Raw genomic sequence first — 25,771 nt, forward strand, 5'->3', positions numbered from 1 at the left:
GTTATTATGCGATTTGATGATCAAAGATTATCATAGTTTTTCTGCTATGTGATTAAAAAGGATCATAATAGTTATCATGCGATGTGATGATCAAAGATTATCATAGTTTTTCTGCTATGTGATTAAAAAGATCATAATAGTTATCATGCGATGTGATGATCAAAGATTATCATAGTTTTTCTGCTATGTAATTAAAAAGGATCATAATAGTTATTATGCGATGTGATGATCAAAGATTATCATAGTTTTTCTGCTATGTGATTAAAAAGATCATAATAGTTATTATGCGATGTGATGATCAAAGATTATCATAGTTTTTCTGCTATGTGATTAAAAAGATCATAATAGTTATTATGCGATGTGATGATCAAAGATTATCATAGTTTTTCTGCTATGTGATTAAAAAGATCATAATAGTTATTATGCGATGTGATGATCAAAGATTATCATAGTTTTTTCATATATGTGATTAAAAAGATCATAATAGTTATTATGTGATATGATGATCAAGATTATCACAGTTTTTCTGCTATGTGATTAAAAAGGATCATAATAGTTATTATGCGATGTGATGATCAAAGATTATCATAGTTTTTCTGCTATGTGATTAAAAAAGATCATAATAGTTATTATGCGATGTGATGATCAAAGATTATCACAGTTTTTCTGCTATGTGATTAAAAAAGATCATAATAGTTATTATGCGATGTGATGATCAAAGATTATCATAGTCAATGTGCCATATCGGTAACAAAGATTATCATAGTTATTATGTCATGTGATGATCAAAGATTCTCATAGTTGTTATGTCGTGTGATTAACAAAGATTATCATAGTTATTATGACATGTGATGATCAAAGATTATCATAGTTATTATGCCATGCGGTTCTCAAAGATTATCATAGCTATTATGCCATCTGATTAACAAAGATTATCTTAGTTATTATGCCATGTGCGTATCATAGATTATCAGTTATTATGCTCTGTGATATTCAAAGATTATCATAGTTATTATGCCATGTGATTAACAAAGATTATCATAGTTGTTATGCAATGTGATTAATAAAGATTATCATAGTTATTCAATGTGATTAACAAAGATCATCATAGTTATTATGGCATGTGATGTACAAAGATTATCATAGTTATTATGCGATGTGATAATCAATGATTATCATAGTTATTATGCCATATGATTAACAAAGATTATCATAGTTATTATGCTATGGGATTGTCAAAGATTATCATAGTTATTCTGCTATGTGATTAACAAAGATTATCATAGTTATTATGCCATGTGATGATGAAAGATAATCATAGTTATTATGAAATGTGATATACAAAGATTATCATAATTATTATGCCATGTTCTGATCAAAGATTGTCTTAGTTATTATGCCATTTGATTAACAAAGATTGTCATAGTCATTATTCCATTTGATTTACAAAGATTTTCATAGTTAGGGGGGGGGCATGCTGACACTTGGTCAAGGAAAGACAGATGTTTATGAGATTTCTTGTGATTAATAAAGATTGTCATAGTTATTATGCCATGTTATGATCAAACATATCATAGTTATGATGCCATCTGATTAACAAAGAGTATCATAGTTATTATGCCATGTATCACATATTAAAGATTATCATAGTTATTATTCCTTGTTATTAACAAAGTTTATCATAGTTTTTATGCCATGTGATGATCAAAGATTGCCATAGTTTTTATGCCATGTGATGATCCAAGAATGTTATAGTTATTATGCCATGTGATGATCAAAGATTATCATAGTTAATCTTCCATGTGATGATCAAAGATTTATAACCCTAACTTCTCTTTTTCCGAGGGCCAGGCCGCATCCGTTGCTATCCTGGTTCACGGGAGCATACTTGTGATGTACTTCTGGCCGTGTTCGTCGCTCCCAGCTCACAGGACCATAGATGCAACCCAGCAGGGCTACATTCTTACTTGTCTAGTGATGGACCCCTCAAGGGTGACCAGACTCTCACTGGTCATTGGAAAATATCTCTCTGCTGCTCAGGGCACGCGAAATGTCCATGACCCTAAGTCCGTGTGGCAACATTGTCGATTTCGGCTGTCCCTCTGGCTTTGTGCTGGATCCAGTCCATCTTCATCATCGGGCGTCAGGGCATACCTGAAATAAACTGCATCTTCATCCAGGCTGGCAAATCGAGAAACAAGGAAAAACTCAGGGACATTTTTATCTAACGAAACAAAATAATTATTCATAAATCGTTTTACACTTGTTTAGTCGAGTTCTTTGATTCAAGCTTCATGATGCAGGTTGTATACTTAAGTTCCACTAATCAATTTCCCAGCTAAGAACAAGAGCTTTTCAACTTAGCTCTTATGAGGGTTTCGTCCCCCCCACCTTCAGGCGGGGTGAGAGCGATGTGGACGCCTCGATGCCAGCTAGTAAACATGACCCTAACTCTAAAAAACCAATGGTTTTTTATCAAAATCAGTAATTCTCCTTCCACCTTTCTGGAGTTATTCTTTCTTTTCTCTTCCCTTTCTCTCTTTTTCTTCGTTCCCTATTAATCTTATTCTTTTCTTCTCTTATAAACTCCTTTCTCTATCCCCTTATTTTATATTCTTTTTATTTCCTCTTGCCTTCTTCGTCTTTCGTGACCATATCTCTCCGTAGGTTCAATTTTATTTATTTATCTGTCTAACTTATCACTGGCTTGGTGGCTTGGTAGTTAAATACAACAGGTGGACCGAAATGAAAACATCTCACAGACACCAAAGCAGACCCTTTGAACCTGTCATTGTACCTGTCTTACTCAATTAGTGATGAAAATTCATTTTTACCAAATCCAACTAGAAAAACAATCTCTTGTTCCACGAATCCTATTATCAGATTTTATATTTTCTTTTCATTGTGGACAGAAATCTCATAAACATCTGTCTTTCCTTGACCAAGTGTCAGCATGCCCCCCCCTAAACATACCTCATCCTCTCCCATCTTCTCTTCCTCTATTTGAAAAGCATGATCACCTGGTGTCGCCAGGGATCTCATCATAGATTATCATAGTTATTATGCCATGTGATGATCACAGATTATCGTAGTTATTATGCCATGTGATTAACAAAGATTATCATAGTTTTTATGCCATGTGATTAACAAAGATTATCATAGTTTTTATGCCATGTTATTAAACAGGGTTATAATAGTTATTATGCCATGGGATTGTCAAAGATGTTCATATGTGTTATGCCATGTGATTACCAAAGATTATCATAGTTATTATACCATGTGTTGATCAAAGATTATCATAGATATTATGCACTCTGGTGATCAAAGATTATCATAGTTATTATGCACTGTGATGATCAAAGATTGTCATAGTTATTATGCCATGTGATTAGCAAAGATTATCATAGTTATTATTCCATGTGATGATCAAATATTATCATAGTTATTATGCCATGTGATTAACAGAGATTATCATAGGTAATATACCATCTGATAAACAAAGATTATCATAGTAATTATGCACTGTGATGATCAAAGATTGTCATAGTTATTATGCCATGTGATTAGCAAGGATTATCATAGTTATTATTCCATGTGATGATCAAACATTATCATAGTTATTATGCCATGTGATTAACAGAGATAATCATAGGTAATATACCATGTGATTAACAAAGATTATCATAGTTATTATGAAATAGGATTAATATAAAGATTATCATAGTTATTATGCCATGTGATGATCAAAGTCTATTATAGTTATAATGCCATGTGATTAACAAAGATTATCATAGTTATTATGCCGTGTGGTGATCAAAGATTATCATAGTTATTGTGCCATGTGATGATCAAAGATTGTCATAGTAATTATATTATGTGATTAAAAACATTATAATAGTTATTGTTCCATGTGATGATGGCAGAATATCATAGTTATTATTCTATGTGATTAACAAAGATTATCATAGTTATTATTCCATGTGATTAACAAAGACTATCATAGTTATTATGCCATGATATGCACAAAGATCATCTTAGTTATTATGCCATGTTATGATCAAAGATTATCATAGTTATTATGCCATGTGATGATCAAAGATTATCATAGTTATTATGCCATTTGATTATCAAAGATTATCATAGTTATTATGGCGTGTGATTAACAAAGATTATAATAGTTATTATTCTATGTGAGGATCAAAGATTATCATAGTTATTATGCCATGTGATTATCAAAGATTATCATAGTTATTATTCCATGAGATGATCAAAGATTATCATAGTTATTATGCTATGTGATGATCAAAGATTATCATAGTTATTATGCCATGTGATGATCAAAGATCATAATAGTTATTGTGCCATATTATGATCGAAGATAATCATAGTAATTATGCCTGTGATGATCAAAAATCATCATTGTTATAATGCCATGTGATGATCAAAGATTATCATAGTTTTTATTCCATGTGGTGATCAAAGATTATCATAGTTATTATGCCATGATTTTTACAAAGATTATCATAATTATTATGCCATGTGATTAACAAAGTTTATCATAGTTATTATGGCATGTGTTGATCAAAGATTATCATAGTTATTAAGCCATGTAATTAACAAAGATTATCATAGTTATAATGCCAGTCAGTGAGCGAAAATTATCATATTTATTTTGCCATGTTATTATTAAAGATTATCATAGTTATTATGCCATGTGGTACACATAGATTATCATAGTTATTAAGCTACGTGAGTATCAAAGATTATATTAGTTATTATGCCATGTGATTATCAAAGATAATCATAGTTATTATGCCCTGTGATGATCAAAGATTATCATAGTTATTATGAAATGGGATTAACAAAGATTATCATTGTTATTATGCCATTTGATGATTAAAGATTATCATACTTATAATGCCATGTGATTAACAAAGATTATCATTGATATTATTCCGTGTGGTGACCAAAGTTTCTCATAGTTATTGTACTATGTGATTAACAAACATTATCATAGTTATTGTTCCAGGTGATGATGAAAGAATATCGTAGATATTATTCTATGTGATTAGCAAAGATTGACTTAGTAATTATGCCATGAGACGCACAAGAATTATCTTAGTTATTATGCCATGTTATGATCAAAAATTATCATAGTAATTATGCCATCTGATTAACAAAGAGTATCTTAGTTATTATGCAATGTTATGATCAAAGATTATCATAGTTATTATGCCATGTGATGATAAAAGATTTCCATAGTTGTAATGCCATGTGATTTACAACATTTTTCATAGGTATTGTGCCATGTGATGATCAAAGATTATAATAGTTATTAGGCCACGTGATTAACAAGGATTAGCATAGTTATAATTTCATGTGATTAACAAAGATAATCATAGTTATTATTGCATGTGATGATCAAAGATTATCATACTTATTATGCCATGGGATTGCAAAAATTTATCATAGTTATTATGCCATGTGATGATCAAAGATTATCATAGTTATTTTGCAATGTGATTAACGAAGATTATCATATTTATAATTCCATGTCGTAGTGATGATCAAAGATTATCATAGTTATTATGCTATGTAATTAACAAACATTATCATCGTTATTATGCTATGTGATTAACAAACATTGTCATAGTTATTTTGCCATGTTATGTCATAGTACTTATGACATGTGATGATCAAAGATTATCATAGTTATTATGCCACATGATTAACAAACATTATCATAGTTATAAATCTATGTGATATACGAATGCTTTCATAGTAATTATGTCATGTTAGGACCCAAGATTATCATAGGTAATAGGCTATTTAATTAACAAAGAGTGTCATAGTTATTATGCCATGTTATTATCAATTATTATTGTAGTTATTATGCCATGTTATTAACAAAGATTATCATTGTTATTATTCCATGTTATGATAAAAGATTGTCATATTAATTATGCCATGTGAGTAACAAGGATTATCATAGTTCTTATGCCATGTTATTATCAAAGGTAATCATAATTATTATGCCATGTGATGATCAAAGATTATCATAGTTACTATGACATGTGATTATACAAGATTATCATAGTTATCATGCCACGTTATTCTCAAAGATTATCATAGTTTTTATGCCATGGGATTAACAAAGATTATCATACTTAATATGCCATGTGATTATCAAAGATTATCCTAGTTAATATGCCGTGTGATGGTAAAAGATTATTATAAATATTGTGCTGTTTGATGATAAAAGATTATCATAGTTATTATGGCATGTCATTTGCAAAGATTACAATAGATCTGGCATATGATCAAAGATTATCATAGTTATTGTTCCATGTTTTGATCAAAGATTATCATAGTAATTATGCCATGTGATTAACAAAGATAATCATAGTTATTATGCAATGTGATGATCAATGATCATCATGGGATTAACAATAATTATCATAGTTATTATGCCATGTAGTTAACAAAGATAATCATAGTTATTATGCCATTTGATTAACAAAGATTGTCATAGTTATTACTCCATGTGATTAACAGATTATCATATGATGATCAAAGATTATCATTGTTATTATGCCATGTGATTTACGAAGATAATCATAGTTATTATACCACTTGATTATCAAAGATTATCATATTTGTTATGTCATGTAATTAACAAAGATTATCGTAGTTATTATTCCATGTCATGATCAAATATTATAATAGTTGCTATGCTTTATGATTATGAAAGATTATCATAGTTATAATGCCATGTGATTAACAAAGATTATCATAGTATTTATTCCATGTGATTAACAAAGATTGACAGTTATTATGCCATGTGATTAACAAAGATTATCATTGTGATGATCAAAGATTATTATAGTTATTGTGCCATGTGATGATCAAAGATTATCATAGTTATTATTTATGCCATGTGATGATCAAAGATTATAATAGTTACTGTACTATGCGATTAACAAACATTATCATAGTTATTGTTCCATGTGAAGAATATTGTAGTTATTATTCTATGTGATTAAAAAAAGATTGTCATAGTTATTATTCCTTGAGATGTAAAAAAATTATCTTAGTTATTATGCCATGTTATGATCAAAAATTATCATAGTTATTATGCCATCTGATTAACAAAGAGTATCATAGTTATTATGCAATGTTATGATCCAAAATTATCATAGTTATAATACCATTTGATTATCAAAGATCATCATAGTTAGTATGCCATGTGATGGTAAAAGATTATCATAGTTGTAATGCCATGTGATTTACAAAGTTTTTCATAGTTATTATGCCAGTTGATGATCAAAGATTATCATAGTTAATATGCAAAAGGTTGTCTTAGTTATTATGCCATGTGACGATCAAAGATTATCATAGTTATTGTGCCATTGGATTAGCAAAGATTATCATAATTATTATTCCATGTGATTAACAAAGATAATCGTACTTATGCCATGTGATGATCAAAGATTATCATAGTTATTATGCTATGTAATTAACACGCATTATCATAGTTATTATGCCATTTGGCGGTCAAAGATTATCATAGTAATTATACCATGTGGTGATCAAAGATGGTCCTACTTATTATGCCATGTGATTAATAAAGATTATCATAGTTAGTATGCCATGTGATTAACAAAGATTGTCAGAATTGTTAGCCTCTGTGATTAACAAAGGTTATAATAGTTATTACGGCATGTAATGATCAAAGATTATCATAGAACTAATCTCATGTGGTTAACAAAGTTTATCATATTTTTTGTGCTATGTGGTGATCAAAGATTATACTAGCTATTATTCCATGTAATTAGTAAAGATAATCGTAGTCATTATGCTATGTGATTATCGAAGATTATCATAGTTATTATACTATGTGATTAACAAACATTATCATAGTTATTGATCCATGTGATGATGAAAGTTAATCGTAGTTATTATTTCATGTGATTTACAAAGATTATCTTAGTAATTGTGCAATATGCTTGCAAAGAGTATCATAGTTATTATTCCATGGTATGATCTAAGATTATCATAGTTAATATGCCATGAGATTATCAAAGATTATCTTTTTGATTATGCAATGTTATGATCAAAGATTGTCATAGTTATTGTGACATCTAATTAACAAAGACTATCATTGTTATTATGCCAGGTGATGATCAAAGATTGTCGTAGTTATTATGCCATGTGATTAACAAAGATTATCATAGTTATTATGCCATGTGATTATCAACGTTATTGTGGCATGTGATTGCAAAGATTATCATAGTTATTATGCCATGTGATTATCAAAGATTATCATAGTCATTATACCATGTGGTGATTATAGATCATCATGGTTATTAAGCCATGTGATGATCAAAGATTATCATACCTATAATGCCATGTGATTTACAAACGTTATCATAGTTTTTATGCCATGGGATGATCAAAGATTATCATACTTATTAGGCCATGAGATTGACAAAGGTTATCATAGTTATTACGCCATGTGATGATCAAAGATTATCATAGTTATTGTGACATATGGTCATCAAAGATTATCATAGTTATTATTCCATGTTATTAACAAAGATTATCGTAGTTATTATGCCAAGTGATAAACAAAGATTATCATAGTTATAGTGCTATTTGATTAACATACATAGTTATTGTGCCATCTTGTGATCAAAGATTTTAATAGTAATTATGCTATGTGGTGATAAAAGATGGTCTTAGTTATTATGCCATGTGATAAACAAAGATTGTCATAGTTATTATGCCATGTGATTAACCAAGAATATCAGAATTGTATGTGCCAGTGATTAACCAAAATTATAATAGTTATTATGCCATATGATTATGAAAGATTATCATAGTTATTCTTCCAGGTTATGGTCACCGATTATCATACTAATTCCGCCATGTGATTAACAAAGATTATCATAGTTATTATGCCATGTGATTAACAAAGATTATCATAGTTATTATGCCATGTGATTATCAATGATTATCATAATTATTATGCCATGTGGTGGTCTAAGATTCTTTATTATGCCACGTTATTATCAAAGATTATCATAGTTATTAAGCCATGTGATTAACAAAGATTATCATAGTTATTGTGCCATGTGATGGTCAATGATTATCATAGTTATTATGCAATGTGGTGGTCGAAGATTATTTATTATGCCATGTTCTTATCAAAGATTATCATAGTTATTATGCCATTTTATGAAAAAAAGATTATCATAATTATTAAGCCATGAGAGTATCAAAGATTATTGTGACCTTGCAACGTGACCTTACACGACCTTGAACCTCTGATCGCGGCCCAGTTATGATCTGCACCCTGGTCGGTACAGTTATAATATGTCGACTGGGCAACGAGGTCTGCCAACCGTTAGTACGTCGCGTCACCCAGTGAGTTCTTCGTTAAGGCGTTGGGGATTCTTCTCGGATGCTCGGTCCTCAAGGCCTGTTCTCCGTGGATCGTCTAGTTATTCTGGGTGTTCGTTGACGGATACGGTGTCACAAATGGCAAATAAAGAAATATCCATATATAGGGATCAACGCACATCAGCAACAAAACTCCGGAGGTTGGTTAATATAATATATATTTCAGAAATTCATAAAAGAAGTATTTACAGCATATACATATAGTTGACAATTAATTCAAGCAAGCAGTTAGTTCTACAACTGAGCTTCTGTTGTTGAAATACCTGGTCGGTATCGCGGACTTTGCGTAATTCTCGCTAAGTGATCGATACGTTATAAGCGTTGAGTTATCAGGCAACAAGCAAGGGGGAGAGAGAGGAGAGGTGATTCTGCCGAGACAGAACAACTTGACTTAGCTCTCTTTGACTCTGATTCCGGACTCTCTCTCTGACTTAATCTCTGATTTTTCATTTCTTTTATAATACAATTATGGAATGATGACGACACCCATGTTCGTCATCGACCAATCAAATTGCTTGATTATAATTCGACGGGGCCTTTTCTCATTGGTTGATTATACTTCGACAGGGCCCTTTTTCATTGGTCCATTTCCAAAATTGGATTGACTCCTCCTTTAATTAATGCCCAACTTACACGTTGTATTATTTAACTCCTCCCTGGCTTACTAATGGAATTTTTCCATATCCAGGAAAATTATTTTTCCTTTGACTTAAAGTAAATCACGCGATTTTATTTGTTTTAAAATTATCTATTGATCTCATTTTTCGCTTTGATAATTCAAAGGAATTTTAGTTTATCTTTTAATTAAGTTCTGGTTGTCGGCCATTCCATAATATCAGACATTTTGTTTACGTCAAAAGACCAAGAATGCATTTGTCACTTTGAACTTATCGGACAACACATTTTCCCATCCGAGCAAAAATATTTCATAACTTCAATTTTCGTTCTACCTGATTCACCAAATGACAATTCTCGATACGTCATTTTATTGTTTTGAAATTTCGGACAATTCATTTTTTTCCTATTCTTTGTTCTAAAACATAATGCCGAGTCACTGCGTGTGTTTCTCTCAGATCAAAAACAACCCGACTTTTTCAACTTGTCAAACTCACAGATCAACCTTGGCTCATAGTTTTGCCAATTGCGGGTGTGAAATCCCCAACCCTCCGGCTCCTACACAACTATGATTTCGGCCATTTCAGATCAAACGCCTGTGTATTTTGGCTAAAATATTTTATGCATTCTTTTTCGCTTTTGAAGATTTTGTGATTTAACCTCTCGCTACAAAGGCACTTTTGCCACCACCATCTCAACAACAGACTTAGCTCAGAATTTATTGACAAAAAAAATTAATAATAATTTTTATTCCTTCAACACCCGATCATCGTCCGGGAACAAAAAATTACTTTTAACCAAAAGAAACGTCACATCAACCCTACAGGTCTGATGTGGCCTCTCTTTAGTGTTACATTATCATAGTTATTACGCCATGTTCTTAACAAAGATTATCATAGGTATTATGCCATGTGATGATCAAAGATTATCATAGTTATTGCGCCATGTGCATGATCAATGATTATCATAGTTGTTATGCAAGGTGATGATCAAAATTATCATAGTTATTATGTCATGTTATTAACAAAGATTATAATAGTTTTTTTAACAATGTGATGATCATAGATCATCATAGTTATTATACCCTGTGATGATCGAAACTGATCATAGTTATTATGCAATGTGGTCATCAAAGATTATCATAGTTATTATGCCATGTGATGATCTAAGATTATCATAGTTTCATACCATGTTATGCTCAAAGATTTTCATAATTATTATGCTATGTGATCCACAGAGGGTATCATAGTTATTATGCCCTGTGATAATCAAAGATTTTCGCAGTTTTTATGCCATGTAATAATGCAAGATTATCATAGTTATTATTCCATGTTATGATCAAAGATTTCCATAGTTATTTTTCCATCTGATTAACAAAAATTATCATAGTTATTATGCCATGTGGTGATCGAAGATTATCATGGTTGTTATGCCATGTGGTGATCAAAGATTATCATAGTTATATGCCATGTGATTTAAAAAGCTTATCATAGTTATTATTCCATGTGATTAACAAAGATTATCATAGTTATTGTGCGATGGGATGATCAAAGATTATAATAGTAATTGTGCGATTTGATGATCAAAGATTATCATAGTTATAATTCCATGTTATTAACAAAGATTTTCATAGTTATTAGGCCATGTGACGATCAAAGACTATCATAGTTATAATGTTATGTGATTAACACATATTATCATAGTTATTATGCCATGTGATGATCAAGGATTATCATAGTTATTGTTCCATGTGATGATCAAAGATTATCATAGTTATTATGCCATGTGATTAACAAAGATTATCATCGTTAGTATGGCATACCATTAACAAAGATTATCATAGTTATCATGCCATGTGATGATGAAGTATTATCATAGTTATTAAGCCATGTGATTAACAAATATTATAATAGTAATTATGAGATGTGATGATCAAAGATTATCATAGTTATTATGCCACATCATTTACAAACATTATCATAGTAATCATGCCATGTTATTAACGGAGATTATCATAGTTATTATGCCATGTTATTATCAAAGATAATCATAATTATTATGTCATGTGATGATCAAAGATTATCGTAGTAATTATTCCATGTGATTATACAAGATTATCATAGTTATCATGCCACGTGAGGATAAAAGATTATCATAGTTTTTATGCCATGGGATTAACAAAGATTATCATAGTTAATATGCAATGTGATGATCAAAGATTATTATAGTTATTATGCTGTGTTATGTTCAAAGATTATCATAGTTATTATGCCATGTGATTTGCAAAGATTACAATAGTTCTGTCATATTATGATCAAAGATTATCATAGTTCTTGTTCCATGTTGTGATCAAAGATTATAATAGTTATGCCGTATGATTAACAAGGATAATCATAGTTATTATGCCATGTGATGATCAAAGATTGTCATAGTTATTATGCCATTTTATTAACAAAGATTTTCATAGTTATTACCCCATGTGATAAACAAAGATTATCATAGTTATTGAACCATGTGATGGTCAAAGACTATCATAGTTATTATGTCATGTGAGTAACAAAGATAATTATAGTTATTATACCATGTTTTGATCAAAGATTATCATAGTTATTATGAAATGTTATTAACAAAGATAATCATTGTGTTTATACCGTGTGATGATCAAAGCTTATCATAGTTATGTGAGTAACAAAGATTATTGTAGTTATTATTTCATGTCATGATCAAAGATTATCATAGTTATTATGCTTTATTATTAGCAAAGATTATCATAGTTATTATGCCCTGTGATGATCAAAGTTTATCATAGGTATTATGCCATGTGATTACCAAAGATTAGTATAGTTATTATGGCATGTGATTAACAAATATTAACACAGTTATTATGCCATGTGATTAACAATGATTATCATAGTTATTATGCCATGTGATGATCAAAGATAATCATAGTTATTATTCCATGTGATTAACATAGAGTATCATAGTTATTATGCCATGTTGTGATCGGAGATTATCATAGTTATTATGCCATGTGGGCATCAAAGATTATCATAATTATTATGCCATGTGATTAACAAGGGTTATCATAGTTGTTATGCCATGTGATTACCCAAGATAATCATAAGTATTATGCCATGTAATGATCTAAGATTATCATAGGTAATGTGCCATGTGATTAAAAAACATTATCATAGTTATTGTGCCCTGTGGTGATCACAGATTTTCATAGTTATTATGCCATGGTGTGATCAAACATTATTATAGTTATCATGTGATTATCAATGATTGTCATAGGTAGTATGCCATGTGATTAACAAAGATTATCATAGTTTTTATGCAATGTGATGATCAAAGATTATCATAGTTATCATAACATGTGATGACCAAAGTTCATAATAGTTATTATGCCATGTCGGGGCCACAGATTATCATAGTTATTGTTCCATGTGATTATCAAAGATTACAATAGTTCTGGCATATGATGATCAATGATTATCATAGTTATTCTTCCATGTTGTGATCAAAGATTATAATAGTTATGCCATGTGATTAGCAAGATAATCATAGTTATTATGCAATGTGATTATCAATGATTATCATGGCATTAACAATAATTATCATAGTTATTATGCGATACATGGCAAAGTTTATCATAATTAACAAAGATTATCATAGTTATTATGCCATGTCGTGCCCACAGATTATCATAGTTATTATTTCATGTGGTGGTCAAAGATTTTCGTAGTTATTATTCCATGTGATTAACAAAGATCATCATAGTTATTATGCCATGTGATTAACCAAGATAATCGTAGTTATTATGCCATGTTATTATCAAAGATTATTATAGTTATAATTCCATGGGATTAACAAACATTCTCATTATTATTGTGGCCTGTGATGATCAAAGATTATCATAGTTAATATGCCATGTGATGATCAAAGATTATCATAGTTAATATTCCATGTGATTAACAAAAATTATCATAGGTGTTATTTCATGTTATGGTCAAAGATTATCATTGTTATTATGACATGTTGTGGTCAACGATTATCATAGTTATTATACCATGTGGTGGTCAAAGATTTTAATAGTTATAAGGCCATGTTATGATCAAAGATTTTAATAGTTATTAGGCCATGTGCATGATCAAAGATTATCATAGTTGTTATGCAAGATTATGATCAAAGATTTTCATAGTTATTATGTCATGTGATTAACAAAGGTTATCATAGTTTTTATACAATGTGATGATCAAAGATTATCATAGTTATTATTCCATGTGATGATCGAAAATTATCATAGTTATTATGCAATGTGGTCATCAAAGATTATCATAGTTAATCTGCCATGTTATTAACAAAGCTTATCATAGTTATTATGCAATGGAGTTTGTCGTAGTTATTATGCCATGTGACTAACAAAGATTATCATAGTTATTATGCCATGTCGTGGTCAAAGATTTTAATAGTTATCAGGCCATGTTAGGATCAAAGATTATCATAGTTATTATGCCATGTGGTTATCAAAGATTATCATAGTTATTGCGCCATGTGCATGATCAAAGATTATCATAGTTGTTATGCAAGGGTATGATAAAAGTTTTTTATAGGTGTTATGTCATGTGAGTTACAAAGATTATCATAGTTTTATACAATGTGATGATCAAAGATCATCATAGTTATTATGCCATGTGGTGATCAAAGATTATCATAGTTATCATGCCTGGTTGTGATCAAAGATTATCATAGTTATTTAGGGAATTTCCCTAATAAAATAAAATAACACAATTCTATGAACAATGACAAACAACTTCTTCAACTTAACAAGGGAAAGGTTTATTTGCAAAGCGTACTGAAGGAAGAAAGTAGAGTCGGGTCTCCACTGCCTTACGAGGTAGTTACAACCCGCGGCTGTCGTCAATACCTTTAGTAGGAGCAGCGAAGAGAACAGGCGTCTAGCACCGACGAAGGCTGGTAGCGTAAGAGAGAGTTTTCTTTTGGGACCGGAAGCTGTCTGGTCCCTAGGGGTTAATTTGTATTCGTGTGCAAGTCCTCAGATTGGACAGTTTAATGCCGCATCACTCACTCAGAGGAAGCGAATGCGCGAGAAGAAAAGGGGTCTATTTGTGTCTGCTACATAACCCCCTGCTTAGGCTGAAAGCCGACAGAGAGAAAGGTAGCATAACAAATAGCAGAAAGAAAAATACAATAAGTAATGTCCGTGTCTTTAGGTTATTTTCTTGCAGAAAAAAAATGTTCTTACTTTTCTGTGAATAGTTCGAATATTTGCAGAAAACGTTCTGTTCTAAAAAGGAGAGAAGAAAAAATGTTCTTTTTCAACAGAAATACACTGTTTTGCAAAGTCTCTTCGGCCAATGTACCCGTCGACCACTACGTGTAGTGGTCACATAATTGTTCTCACGTGGAACATTTACCTCAGGTGTATGATTATGCTGTGTGTATGTTGGAGGAATGTGTGGCTCAGGTGTTAATGTGTCCAGAAAGGCTCTTTTTACCCTATCTACCGATACTGTCTCTTTTTTACCACTAATGTCTAGGATAAAAGTTTTATCAGTGCGTGAAAGCACGCGATAAGGGCCAGTGTAAGGTGGAGTTAGGGGGGCTTTTACTGCGTCCTTTCTAAGGAACACGTGAGTGCATGTCGCTATGTCCTTCGGAACCAAAGATTTAATGGTCTGCTCCCTAGGGTGCATCGGCGGTAGCTTACTGAGATAAGCTCGTAATCTGTTGACATATAGAGCTGTGTCAGTTGATATATCCTCTATCGGGGTCAGCATCTGACCTGGCAACGATAGAGGTGCTCCATAGACCAGTTCGGCTGCGGAATATCCCAGGTCCTCCTTGATTGATGCCCGACAGCCAAGAAGGATGACCGGTATGTACTCGCTCCATCGCTGTTGATCAGGGTAAGCGCGTAATGCAGCTTTCAATTGGCGATGGAAGCGTTCTATCATCCCATTTGAAGCAGGGTGATAGCTTGTTGTCCGAATGCGAGTGATCCCGAGGATCTTGGACAGTTCCCGGAATAGGTGGGATTCGAATTGTGCACCACGATCAGTGGTGATTGTAGTGGGAACTCCGTAGCGCGATATCCAGCCTGATATAAGGGCTCGCGCTACAGATTCAGCCGAAATGTCACTAAGTGGGATGGCTTCTGGCCACCGTGTGAAACGGTCTATGCAGGTCAGGAGATAAGTGAATCCCTGACTGACCGGCCATGGTCCAACCAAGTCAATGTGAACATGGCTAAACCGAGCGTCTGGGGTGCTGAATGTTCCAAGGGGTGCGCGGATATGCTCGTGCACCTTTGACTTTTGGCAGGATACACAGGAACGTGACCAAGCAATGATGTCACGCCTCATGTTAGGCCAGAAAAATCTAGCTGTAATCAGCTTTACTGTGGCTTTGCGTCCGGGGTGTGCCAGGTTGTGTAGAGTGTCGAAAACAACTCTACGGTGGGTCGTTGGAACGAATGGTCGAGGTGAATCCGTTGAGGTGTCACAGATGATCTGCGTGTCAGAAGTAGGCACGGGCAGATATGCGAATTTGCAAGTCCCGAATTCAGGTGACGATGGATCCAACGTGTCCAGACTTGGCTGGTCTAAGGCCATCTGTTGCAAATCGATATCCGATGGTGAGGACAGAGAATTGATGGGCAGGCGAGACAATGCGTCTGCTGCTGCGTTCTGCTCACCCGCGATATGTCGGATATCACTAGTAAACTGCGAAACAAAGTCCAAATGACGTGTTTCGCGGGGAGAATATTTGTCCGGCTTAGCACGCAGTGCGTATGTAAGCGGACGGTGATCGGTGTAGATCACAAATTGTCGGCCCTCGAGTGAATGTTGGAAGTGTTTCACTGCGAGGTACATTGCCAGTAGTTCGCGGCCAAACGTGCTGTAACGTTGTTCGGCCGGTTTCAGCTGTCGCGAAAAGTATGCAAGGGGTTGTAACTGTTGTTGGTGCTGCTGTTGCAGCACTGCACCTACAGCTGTGCCCGATGCATCAACGACCAGTGAAAACTGGGCATCGGGTACAGGATGTGCCAGCAAAGATGTCGTCGCTAGTTTATTTTTCACTTCAGCAAATGCTCTAAGTTGGATCTCATTAAGTGAGATTTGCTCGTCTTTCTTCTTCCTGTTACGTAACAGGTCGGAAAGAGGAGCTAAGAGATCCGCACAGTGTGGGATAAAGCGTCTGTAGTAATTCAACAGACCAAGGAAGTGCCTAAGTTGGCGAAGTGAAGTGGGCGGTTGAAGGTCTTGTAGAGCCTTCACCTTTTCCGGCAACGGAGATATACCGTCTGGGCTGATAATGTGGCTCAGGAAAACTAGTGACGTAACACCGAAAACGCATTTACCAGGGTTAATCCTCACTTGGTATTGCTGAAACCGTTCAAAAAGTAGGCGGAGGTGAGTGACGTGTTCCTCAGGTGAGGCACTAGCCACGAGAATGTCATCTATATAGTTATAGACGAAATCTAAATCACGCACTACTTCATCCATAAAGCGCTGAAAAGTACTGGCAGCGTTACGTAGGCCGAAAGGCATAGTAAGAAATTCAAACGCTCCAAATGGGGTTGTAACCGCAGTCTTGGGTATGTCGGCCGGATTCACCGGGATCTGATGGTAAGCCTTAACCAGATCTAGCTTAGAGAAAGTCTTACAGCCATGCAGAGAGGAAGCAAAGTCCTGAATATGCGGGATTGGGTAACGATCAGGTACCGTCATGGCATTGAGTCGTCTATAGTCCCCAGTTGGACGCCAATCTCCGTCTCGTTTTGGAACCATATGCAGAGGGGAAGCCCAAGGACTGGACGAGGGGCGTATAATTCCCAACTGTAGCATATGATTAAATTCTGCCTTCGCTGCTTTAAGTTTATCCACAGGAAGGCGACGAGGGCGTGAGAACACAGGAGCACCTGTGGTTTCAATATGATGTTTTGTGGTGTGCGTGGGTTTGCTCACCACAAAATTTAAATTGGTTAACTCCGGGTAGGAGTGTAGCACCTCATGGTATGGGTCATTTGCAGCGGCAATGAAAAATACCGGGCTGATAGATGGGGCATTAGATAACGAGCCAGGGACGGAAAGTTCCGTGCTAGCGTCTATCAGCCGGCGTCTGCGCATGTCGACCATTAAATTAAAATTATGCAAGAAATCCGCGCCTAGTATGGGGTACGGTAGATCTGCTACAGTGAAAACCCACGTAAAGTCTCTCCGTAAATTCAAGTCCAGAGACCGTGAAATTTGACCGTACGTGGGGATAGGTGAATGGTTCACCGCTTGCAGTGTTATCAATGACACTGGTGGCCTTTCTTTAAGTAGCCTAAGTGGCCATATACTACAAACAGCGCCAGTGTCTACCAAGCAACGTGCTTGAGATTTTACGTCAGTGACGAAATAGGCACGGTTATTTGCATTTTGTGGAAAGTTTGCCGTGCTCGTCTTTCCACAATTTAGTTTCCCTGGTTGTTAAAAGTGCAGGGCATTTTACAATTCCGTGCTTCAGCGCCATAGCGACTATGATAAAAACATAGTCCCGGCATGTTTGCACGGCGACGGTGGTGCGGGGAAGATGAGCGGCTTTTGTAGCGGCGTCTGGGTGAGTGCGACCTGCCCATATTGAGCTTGCTCACCTCTCTAGTGAGGCGTTCGATGGCCGTTAGTATAGCCACCGATGTAGCATCCTGTCTTACATTTGCGGTGCCTGCGGGTACCTCAGCAGGCTGTTGTGGAATCGCCGCGGTGGTAGGCCCCCTCACAAAGTCCATGACCTTGTCCGCCGATGCTGCTACTACATCGACGGTGTGTTTTTCAAACATTGGCGCAAGTATGGCCTTTACCTGCGCCGGCAGCCTTGAGAAAAAGAGCTGCTTAATTAAGGCACTGTCAGGAGGGACGTCCTCTGCCAGTTCCCTCATTCTACGGAGTAGTTCCGTCGGCCTGCGGTCACCTAAGTGCTCGTCATGGACCAGCGTTTGAAAACGCTTTTCCGCCGACACGGACGTCCGTAGTAGCACCTCCCGTTTTATGCTATCGTAAGTGGAGTTTAACGGGGTGTCCGTTATTAAGTCCTTGACCGCAGGAGTCAATGACGCGGGGAAGGCACTGAATAAAATGTGCAGCTTCGTTTGCTCTGACACGTTGTTCGCCGCAAAATAAGACTCGAGTTGAGCAAACCAAACCCGGACGTCCCCAGCGAAGGCAGGCAACGTTGTCATCGTCACTACCGAAAGTAGATACCAAATATTTTTAAAAAAATATATATATATAATGTATCCGAAATCTGAAAGGACGCCGAATATGGACCACGTGGAGAAGAAAGGAGAAATATGGAGAAAATCTTTAAACAGAGACAATACAAAAAAAAAAATTTAACAGGCTAATGGGGGAGGAGAAGAAAGAAACAAAATTACCATGAAATAAAGCTAAAACAAAATTATATCAGGAAGAGCCGTGAAGCAAAAAAAAAAAATGTGGACAATATGGGTTTTTTTTTTTTTTTTTTATAAATGTGTGTGAACCTGAAGATAAATGAACTCTTTAAGTACTTACATTTTGGCTGAAGAGTGCTAATGCAGAAAAACTTCGTGAAAGTTCTTTTTTTTTTTTTTTTTTTTTTTTTTGTTGAGTTTTTTCTTATGCGCGGTGCGCGTTAACACGGCAGAAATGTTCAAGGTAGAAAAAAAAATAGCATTAGAAGTTCAAGTTTGGTATAAGAATTTTCGTACACCAAGAAAGTGTCACCTCTTTTTGTAGGTTGGCGTTCTTTTTTTTTATGTGTAGCCCGCCGTTGTGAAAGAAAAGGGTGTTTTTTCTTTGTTTTTTTTTTTTTGTTTTTTTTTTTTTGTATGCTCCTTAGTTTATAATATATATATATATATATATATATACATACATATATATATATATATATATATATATATAACGGGAAAAAAACGATAAGGAAGAGAGGGAAATAACGTCTTTTTTTTTGTTGTTGTTTTTTTTTTTTTTTTTTTTTTTTTTTTTTTTTAAGTTTTAAATGTGCTCTCCCGAATCCGTTGTCTGTTTATGTGTGTGGTTGGAAACCATGTGCTGGTTTTTAAAATGCGCGCCTTACCCTGTTAAAAAGCGAAAGAAGTGTCTGTTCGGAAATGTGTTATCACGACGGAGTCACCATTTTTAGGGAATTTCCCTAATAAAATAAAATAACACAATTCTATGAACAATGACAAACAACTTCTTCAACTTAACAAGGGAAAGGTTTATTTGCAAAGCGTACTGAAGGAAGAAAGTAGAGTCGGGTCTCCACTGCCTTACGAGGTAGTCACAACCCGCGGCTGTCGTCAATACCTTTAGTAGGAGCAGCGAAGAGAACAGGCGTCTAGCACCGACGAAGGCTGGTAGCGTAAGAGAGAGTTTTCTTTTGGGACCGGAAGCTGTCTGGTCCCTAGGGGTTAATTTGTATTCGTGTGCAAGTCCTCAGATTGGACAGTTTAATGCCGCATCACTCACTCAGAGGAAGCGAATGCGCGAGAAGAAAAGGGGTCTATTTGTGTCTGCTACAGTTATTATACCATGGTGTGCTCAAAGATTTTCATAATTATTATGCTATGTGATCCTCAAAGATTATCATAATTATTATGGCCTGTGATGATCAAAGATTATCATAGTTTTTATGCCATGTGGTGATGCAAGATTATCATAGTTATTAGGCCATGTGGTGCTCAAAGATTATCATAGTTATTATTCCATGTTATGATCCAAGATTTTCATAGTTATTATGCCATATGTGTAACAAAAATTATCATAGTTATTATGCCATGTGATGATCAAAGATTATCATAGTGATTATGCCATGTGGTGATAAAAGATTATCATAGTTATTATTCCATGTGGTGATCGAAGATTATCATAGTTATTATGCCATGTGGTGATTGAAGATTATCATAGTTATTATGTCATGTCGTAATCAAAGATTATCATAGTTATTATGCCATGTGATTAACAAAGATTATCATAGTTTTTATGCCATGTGATTGACAAAGATTATTATAGTTTTGTGCCATGTGATTAATAAAGATTATCATAGTTATTATGCCAGGTGATGATGCAAGATTATCCTAGTTTTTTTGCCATGTGATTAACAAAAATTATCATTGTTATTATACCATGTGATGATCAGAGATTATCATAGTTATGCCATGTGGTGATCAAAGATTATCATACTTATTAGGTCATGTGATTAACAAAGATTATCATTGTTATTATACCATGTGATGATCAGAGATTATCATAGTTATGCCATGTGGTGATCAAAGATTATCATACTTATTAGGTCATGTGATTAACAAAGATTATCATAGTTATTATTCCATGTGATGATCAAATATCATCATAGTTATTATGCTATGTTGTGATCAGAGATTATCATAGTTATTATGCCATGTGGTGATCAAAGATTATCATAGTTATTATTCTGTGATTAACAAAGATTATCATAATTATTATGCCATCTGATTATCAAAGATCATCATAGGTATAGTTATTATTTCATGTGATGATCAGAGATTATCATAGACATTATGCCATGTGATTATCAAAGATGATCGTAGCAATTATTCCATGTGATGATCAGAGATTATCATACTCATTATGCCATGTGTTTAGAGACATTTATAATAAAGGAAGTAGGCTAATGATTTGTGCAAAGTGAGAGAGAAAAGACAATCAGAATAGATGAGAAAATGAATTTGTCTTGATTAAAAATTTTTCTTTGTGTTGTAAAAAAATAGAAACTGCTTTAATAATGTATTTGTATATGTTTGTTGCTGTGAAAGAGCTACTTTATTTTCGTTTTTTGTTGAAAGTGTATAAAGACACTGTTCTTATTATTAGTAAAGAAAAATTGAGGAGTATCAGACAAGTTCAGAGTGATGTATAATATCCTCTGGTAGGCAGTTAAAAAATTCTCCTCGATTTTTTTTATAGGGACCAGGTCAAGGAAGCTTTGGGAGGTCGAGTTGAGCTGATGGCAACTGATGAACACAGCCTCAACATTAGATGTGAATGTTAATGCTTAGATGCAAGTTTCCAACAATGGTGTTACACACACACCCAGAGTGCAACGAATATTTAAAAAAGTGTTGGAGTGTGTTTATGGGCATTTTGTGAGTAATGGTGTTTTCCCTGATGAACAGAAAGGATGCCGGAAAGGCTTGAGGGGTAGTAAGGAGCAACTAATGATTGATAAGGCATTAATGCAGGATGCAAAGAGGAAGAACAGGAATTTGAGTGTAGCATGGATCGATTACAGAAAGGCTTACGACATGGTTCCTCATTCATGGATCCATGAAACGCTATTGATGATGATGGTTGCCGGGAATGTGATAGAGCTTTTGGAGACGAGTATGCCTCAATGGAAACAGTGATGACAGCAAACAGAGAAGTGCTTAGGCAGGTTGGCATTAAACGTGGAATGTTCCAAGAGATTCGTTATCTCCACTTCTTTTTGTAATGATAATGATGCCACTGAGCATCCTCTTGAAGAGAGAGAAGCTGGGTATAACTTTGGATCTGGTAGTAGACGCCTTGACCATCCACTGTTTATGGATGATTTGAAGATATTCGATCAAAATGAGAAGGAAATGGATAGACTGGTAGAGCTTGTAGGGACATACTCAGAAGACATCGGGATGGAGTTTGGGATTAGTAAATGTGCGGTGCTGATCATGAAAAGGGGGAGTAAAGGTTCATTCGAATGGAATAGTGCTGCGAATGGAGAAATTATAAAAGAAATAGAAGATACAGGGTATAAGCAAGTGTAGGCATACTGAACAGAGATGAAAGAGAAAGTCAAGAAGGAGTATCTTAGAAGAGTGAAACTAATTGCAAAGTCAAAATTGTATGGAAGAAACCTAATGAAAGTGAGATAACCATTGATAACCACTGCATGGGCAGTGAGTGTTTTGAGATACAGTGCAGGAATTTTAGAATTGTCAAACAAGGAGTTGCATGCCATGGATATCAAAACAAGTTTTGATATATTCCACATTTGGAGTAACGTAGCGAGGCTGTACGAAAAGAGAAAAGATGGTGGGAGAGGATTGAAAAGTATAAAAGATTGTGTTAGAACTGAGAAGATGTCATTGAATGTGGTTAGAAGTGAGGAGTGGATGCTCAAGGTTGTGGCCAATGAAGTGGAGGTATGTGAGACTAAGGCTGAGTATGTGAAACCTATGGATAGAGAAAGGCTAGAAAGAAAATGCACAGAAAGTTCTTCCAGAATATAGCAGAAGTGGCTGATGAAAGATCATGGCAATGGTTTAGAGTACTGAAGCTTTTGTTTGTGCAGCACAAGAGCAGGCAATAGGAAAACGATTGTTCAAAAAAGTGGTTCTAGGAGAGGAAGTTACTGCAGAATGTCAGATTTGTGGTAAGGCCTCAGAGTCAATTGTGCACCTTGCAGCAGGGTGTAATGGATTGGCCCAGAGAGAGTACCGCAAAAGACACAATCACATGGGACTCCAGATATATTGGGAGATCTGTAAAAAGTTTGGGGTGAAGTGTGTTGGAAAATGGTTTGAAGAGGTGCCTGATGAAGTGAGAACAAGTTAGGATGGCAATGTAGAGGTATGGTGGGACAAATGTCATAATAACCAAGCAATTGGAACATATACGTCCAGATTTGGTCGTCATTGACAAGGTCTCAAAAAACTGGCAAATTATAGATTTCTCAGTACAGGAACATGAGAGAGAAGGAGAACGAGAAGTGGAACAATTATGCTCCATTGACCTTGGAGATAAGGGGTAAAACAAATAATCCCAGTCATAATTGGTACGGTAGGAGTAGTATCAAGTCATTTCAAAGGACAATTGAAAAAAACTACAAATCCCCACTGTTTTAGGTGGTCTTCAGACCGCCACCATCCTTAGGAAAATCCTTGATCTTTGAAGCCCCTAGTTTGGAGCTGGGATTGAGGGAAATCCTCTGGAAATAAATCCCATCCCTTTTCAGGGAGATGGTAATAAACGAAATCAGAATGCTGCTGATAATAATAATTATCAGCAGCAGCATCTTCTTAATAATAAACAAAGTTTTATTATTATTAAATGTTAAATTATTATTATTACCTTAATAAACATTTTTAATATTATTATTGCTATTATTATTACATTAATAATAAACAAAATTTTATTGATTTTTATAATTATTACCTAAAAGTAGATGGGAACGCAGTTGTACAGACTCCAAAGAGATGTTTATTAGATAGCACACTCTGCTTAATCCTCCTTTCACTCAGATCTCACACATATTTCAATATGTTTTTAGTATCATTTAATTGTTCAACTTTTATGATCTATCCATATAGGTCATAAAATTTTTAAGATGTTGTCTTTACAATTTTACAATGTTGTCTTTAAAATTTAACTTTTGTCAAATGTCATACATGTGTGTAAATTCGAACTGATTATTATATGCATTTCATTTGATTGGATTTTTTTTTTATCACAGGTTATGTGTATTGTTATTGCTTCTTGTTTGCTCTGGTGGTGGATATTGGATGAGGAGGAGATATTTTGTTCATCATATTTTCACAGCGGAAACAGTTCATCATCCAGTGACCATTCCACGAACACAGATCAGCTCTGGCTATCGGAGCCTTGCAGGTGAATATGTTTCTTTATTTAGTTACATTATGGCTTGTGACACTTTAAATTATAGTGTGACATTATCCACTCAATGTGATTATGGATATTGTTCATCATAAATTGAGGCTGATTTAGAAAAAATGAAACATTGCTCTCATTAACGTCTAAAAAGAGTGAAAATTATTCCAAACAATTTTGAATAAGGCTCAGAAGGATAATAGGGGTGGACAACTCCACTGTTAATAATCTCCACAGAAACCTGCATAAAGACTACAAACATTTATTCAGAACTGAGACCTTTATCGTTACGGATGGTGAATACTGGGTATCAAAGTCTGGCAGATAAATGTTAAAAAATGTTAAATGTTAATAAAAATAAAATAATTCACTTTACAAATAACAAATACAGACACACTTCACTAGTTATGGTAACTTATACATTAATGAGTTCAAGGGAGGTAATCACCAAAAAGGAAAGTAACTTGTGTAACAAATGCTTGTGTTTCATACCAAAATTTAGTTTATAGTTGGATTTTATATTGAAAAAGTGTAAGATAAGAAAAATGAATCTTAACTATTGGTGTTAATATAAAAAGTTATTTATGTTGTTGAGAATTTTCAAAAGCTGATAAAATTTCAAAATTGCCCTTAATTATGGATGAATTTTCAAAAGCTAAAGAATAATTGTTTAATTGTTAAAACTTCCTTGAATTATTGATGTTATATTCGCATATCCCTCTATATTTACATGATAAACCAGAAAAGCAGCAGCAGCTGCGACAGTCAATAATGGCGACGCTAAGACAAAGATGTCCGTCAAGTCAATACAAATGAACACAATAAATACACACATCAATTTCAAAGCCCATTCTCTCACATACACACATCAATAGAATAGCTCGCACATCGCTTCAACCAAGGAAACCGCCAGATAAAGCTGCACAACAAAAAAGAAAACCAAAATGTAAAACACAAGCATCACTGTAAACGCAACTTAGACAGCATATAAATGCAAATAAATATTACACAATACA

General features: G+C 34.3%; 1 protein-coding gene across 3 annotated transcripts in view; it reads left to right on the plus strand.

The window, feature by feature from the left end:
• LOC145263170 (uncharacterized) overlaps positions 1 to 25,771 on the plus strand; it is a 361,981-nt gene that overhangs the window by 314,482 nt on the left and 21,728 nt on the right. For all 3 annotated transcript variants that reach the window (XM_080120205.1, XM_080120206.1, XM_080120204.1), the window contains exon 4: positions 24,601 to 24,755. In XM_080120205.1, coding sequence (XP_079976331.1) covers positions 24,601 to 24,755 — 155 coding nt within the window. The remainder of the gene's footprint in view (positions 1 to 24,600; positions 24,756 to 25,771) is intronic.

Source organism: Euprymna scolopes, chromosome 38, assembly GCF_053919585.1.
Source record: "Euprymna scolopes isolate OS-2025 chromosome 38, ASM5391958v1, whole genome shotgun sequence".
Taxonomy (NCBI): Eukaryota; Metazoa; Mollusca; class Cephalopoda; order Sepiida; family Sepiolidae; genus Euprymna; species Euprymna scolopes.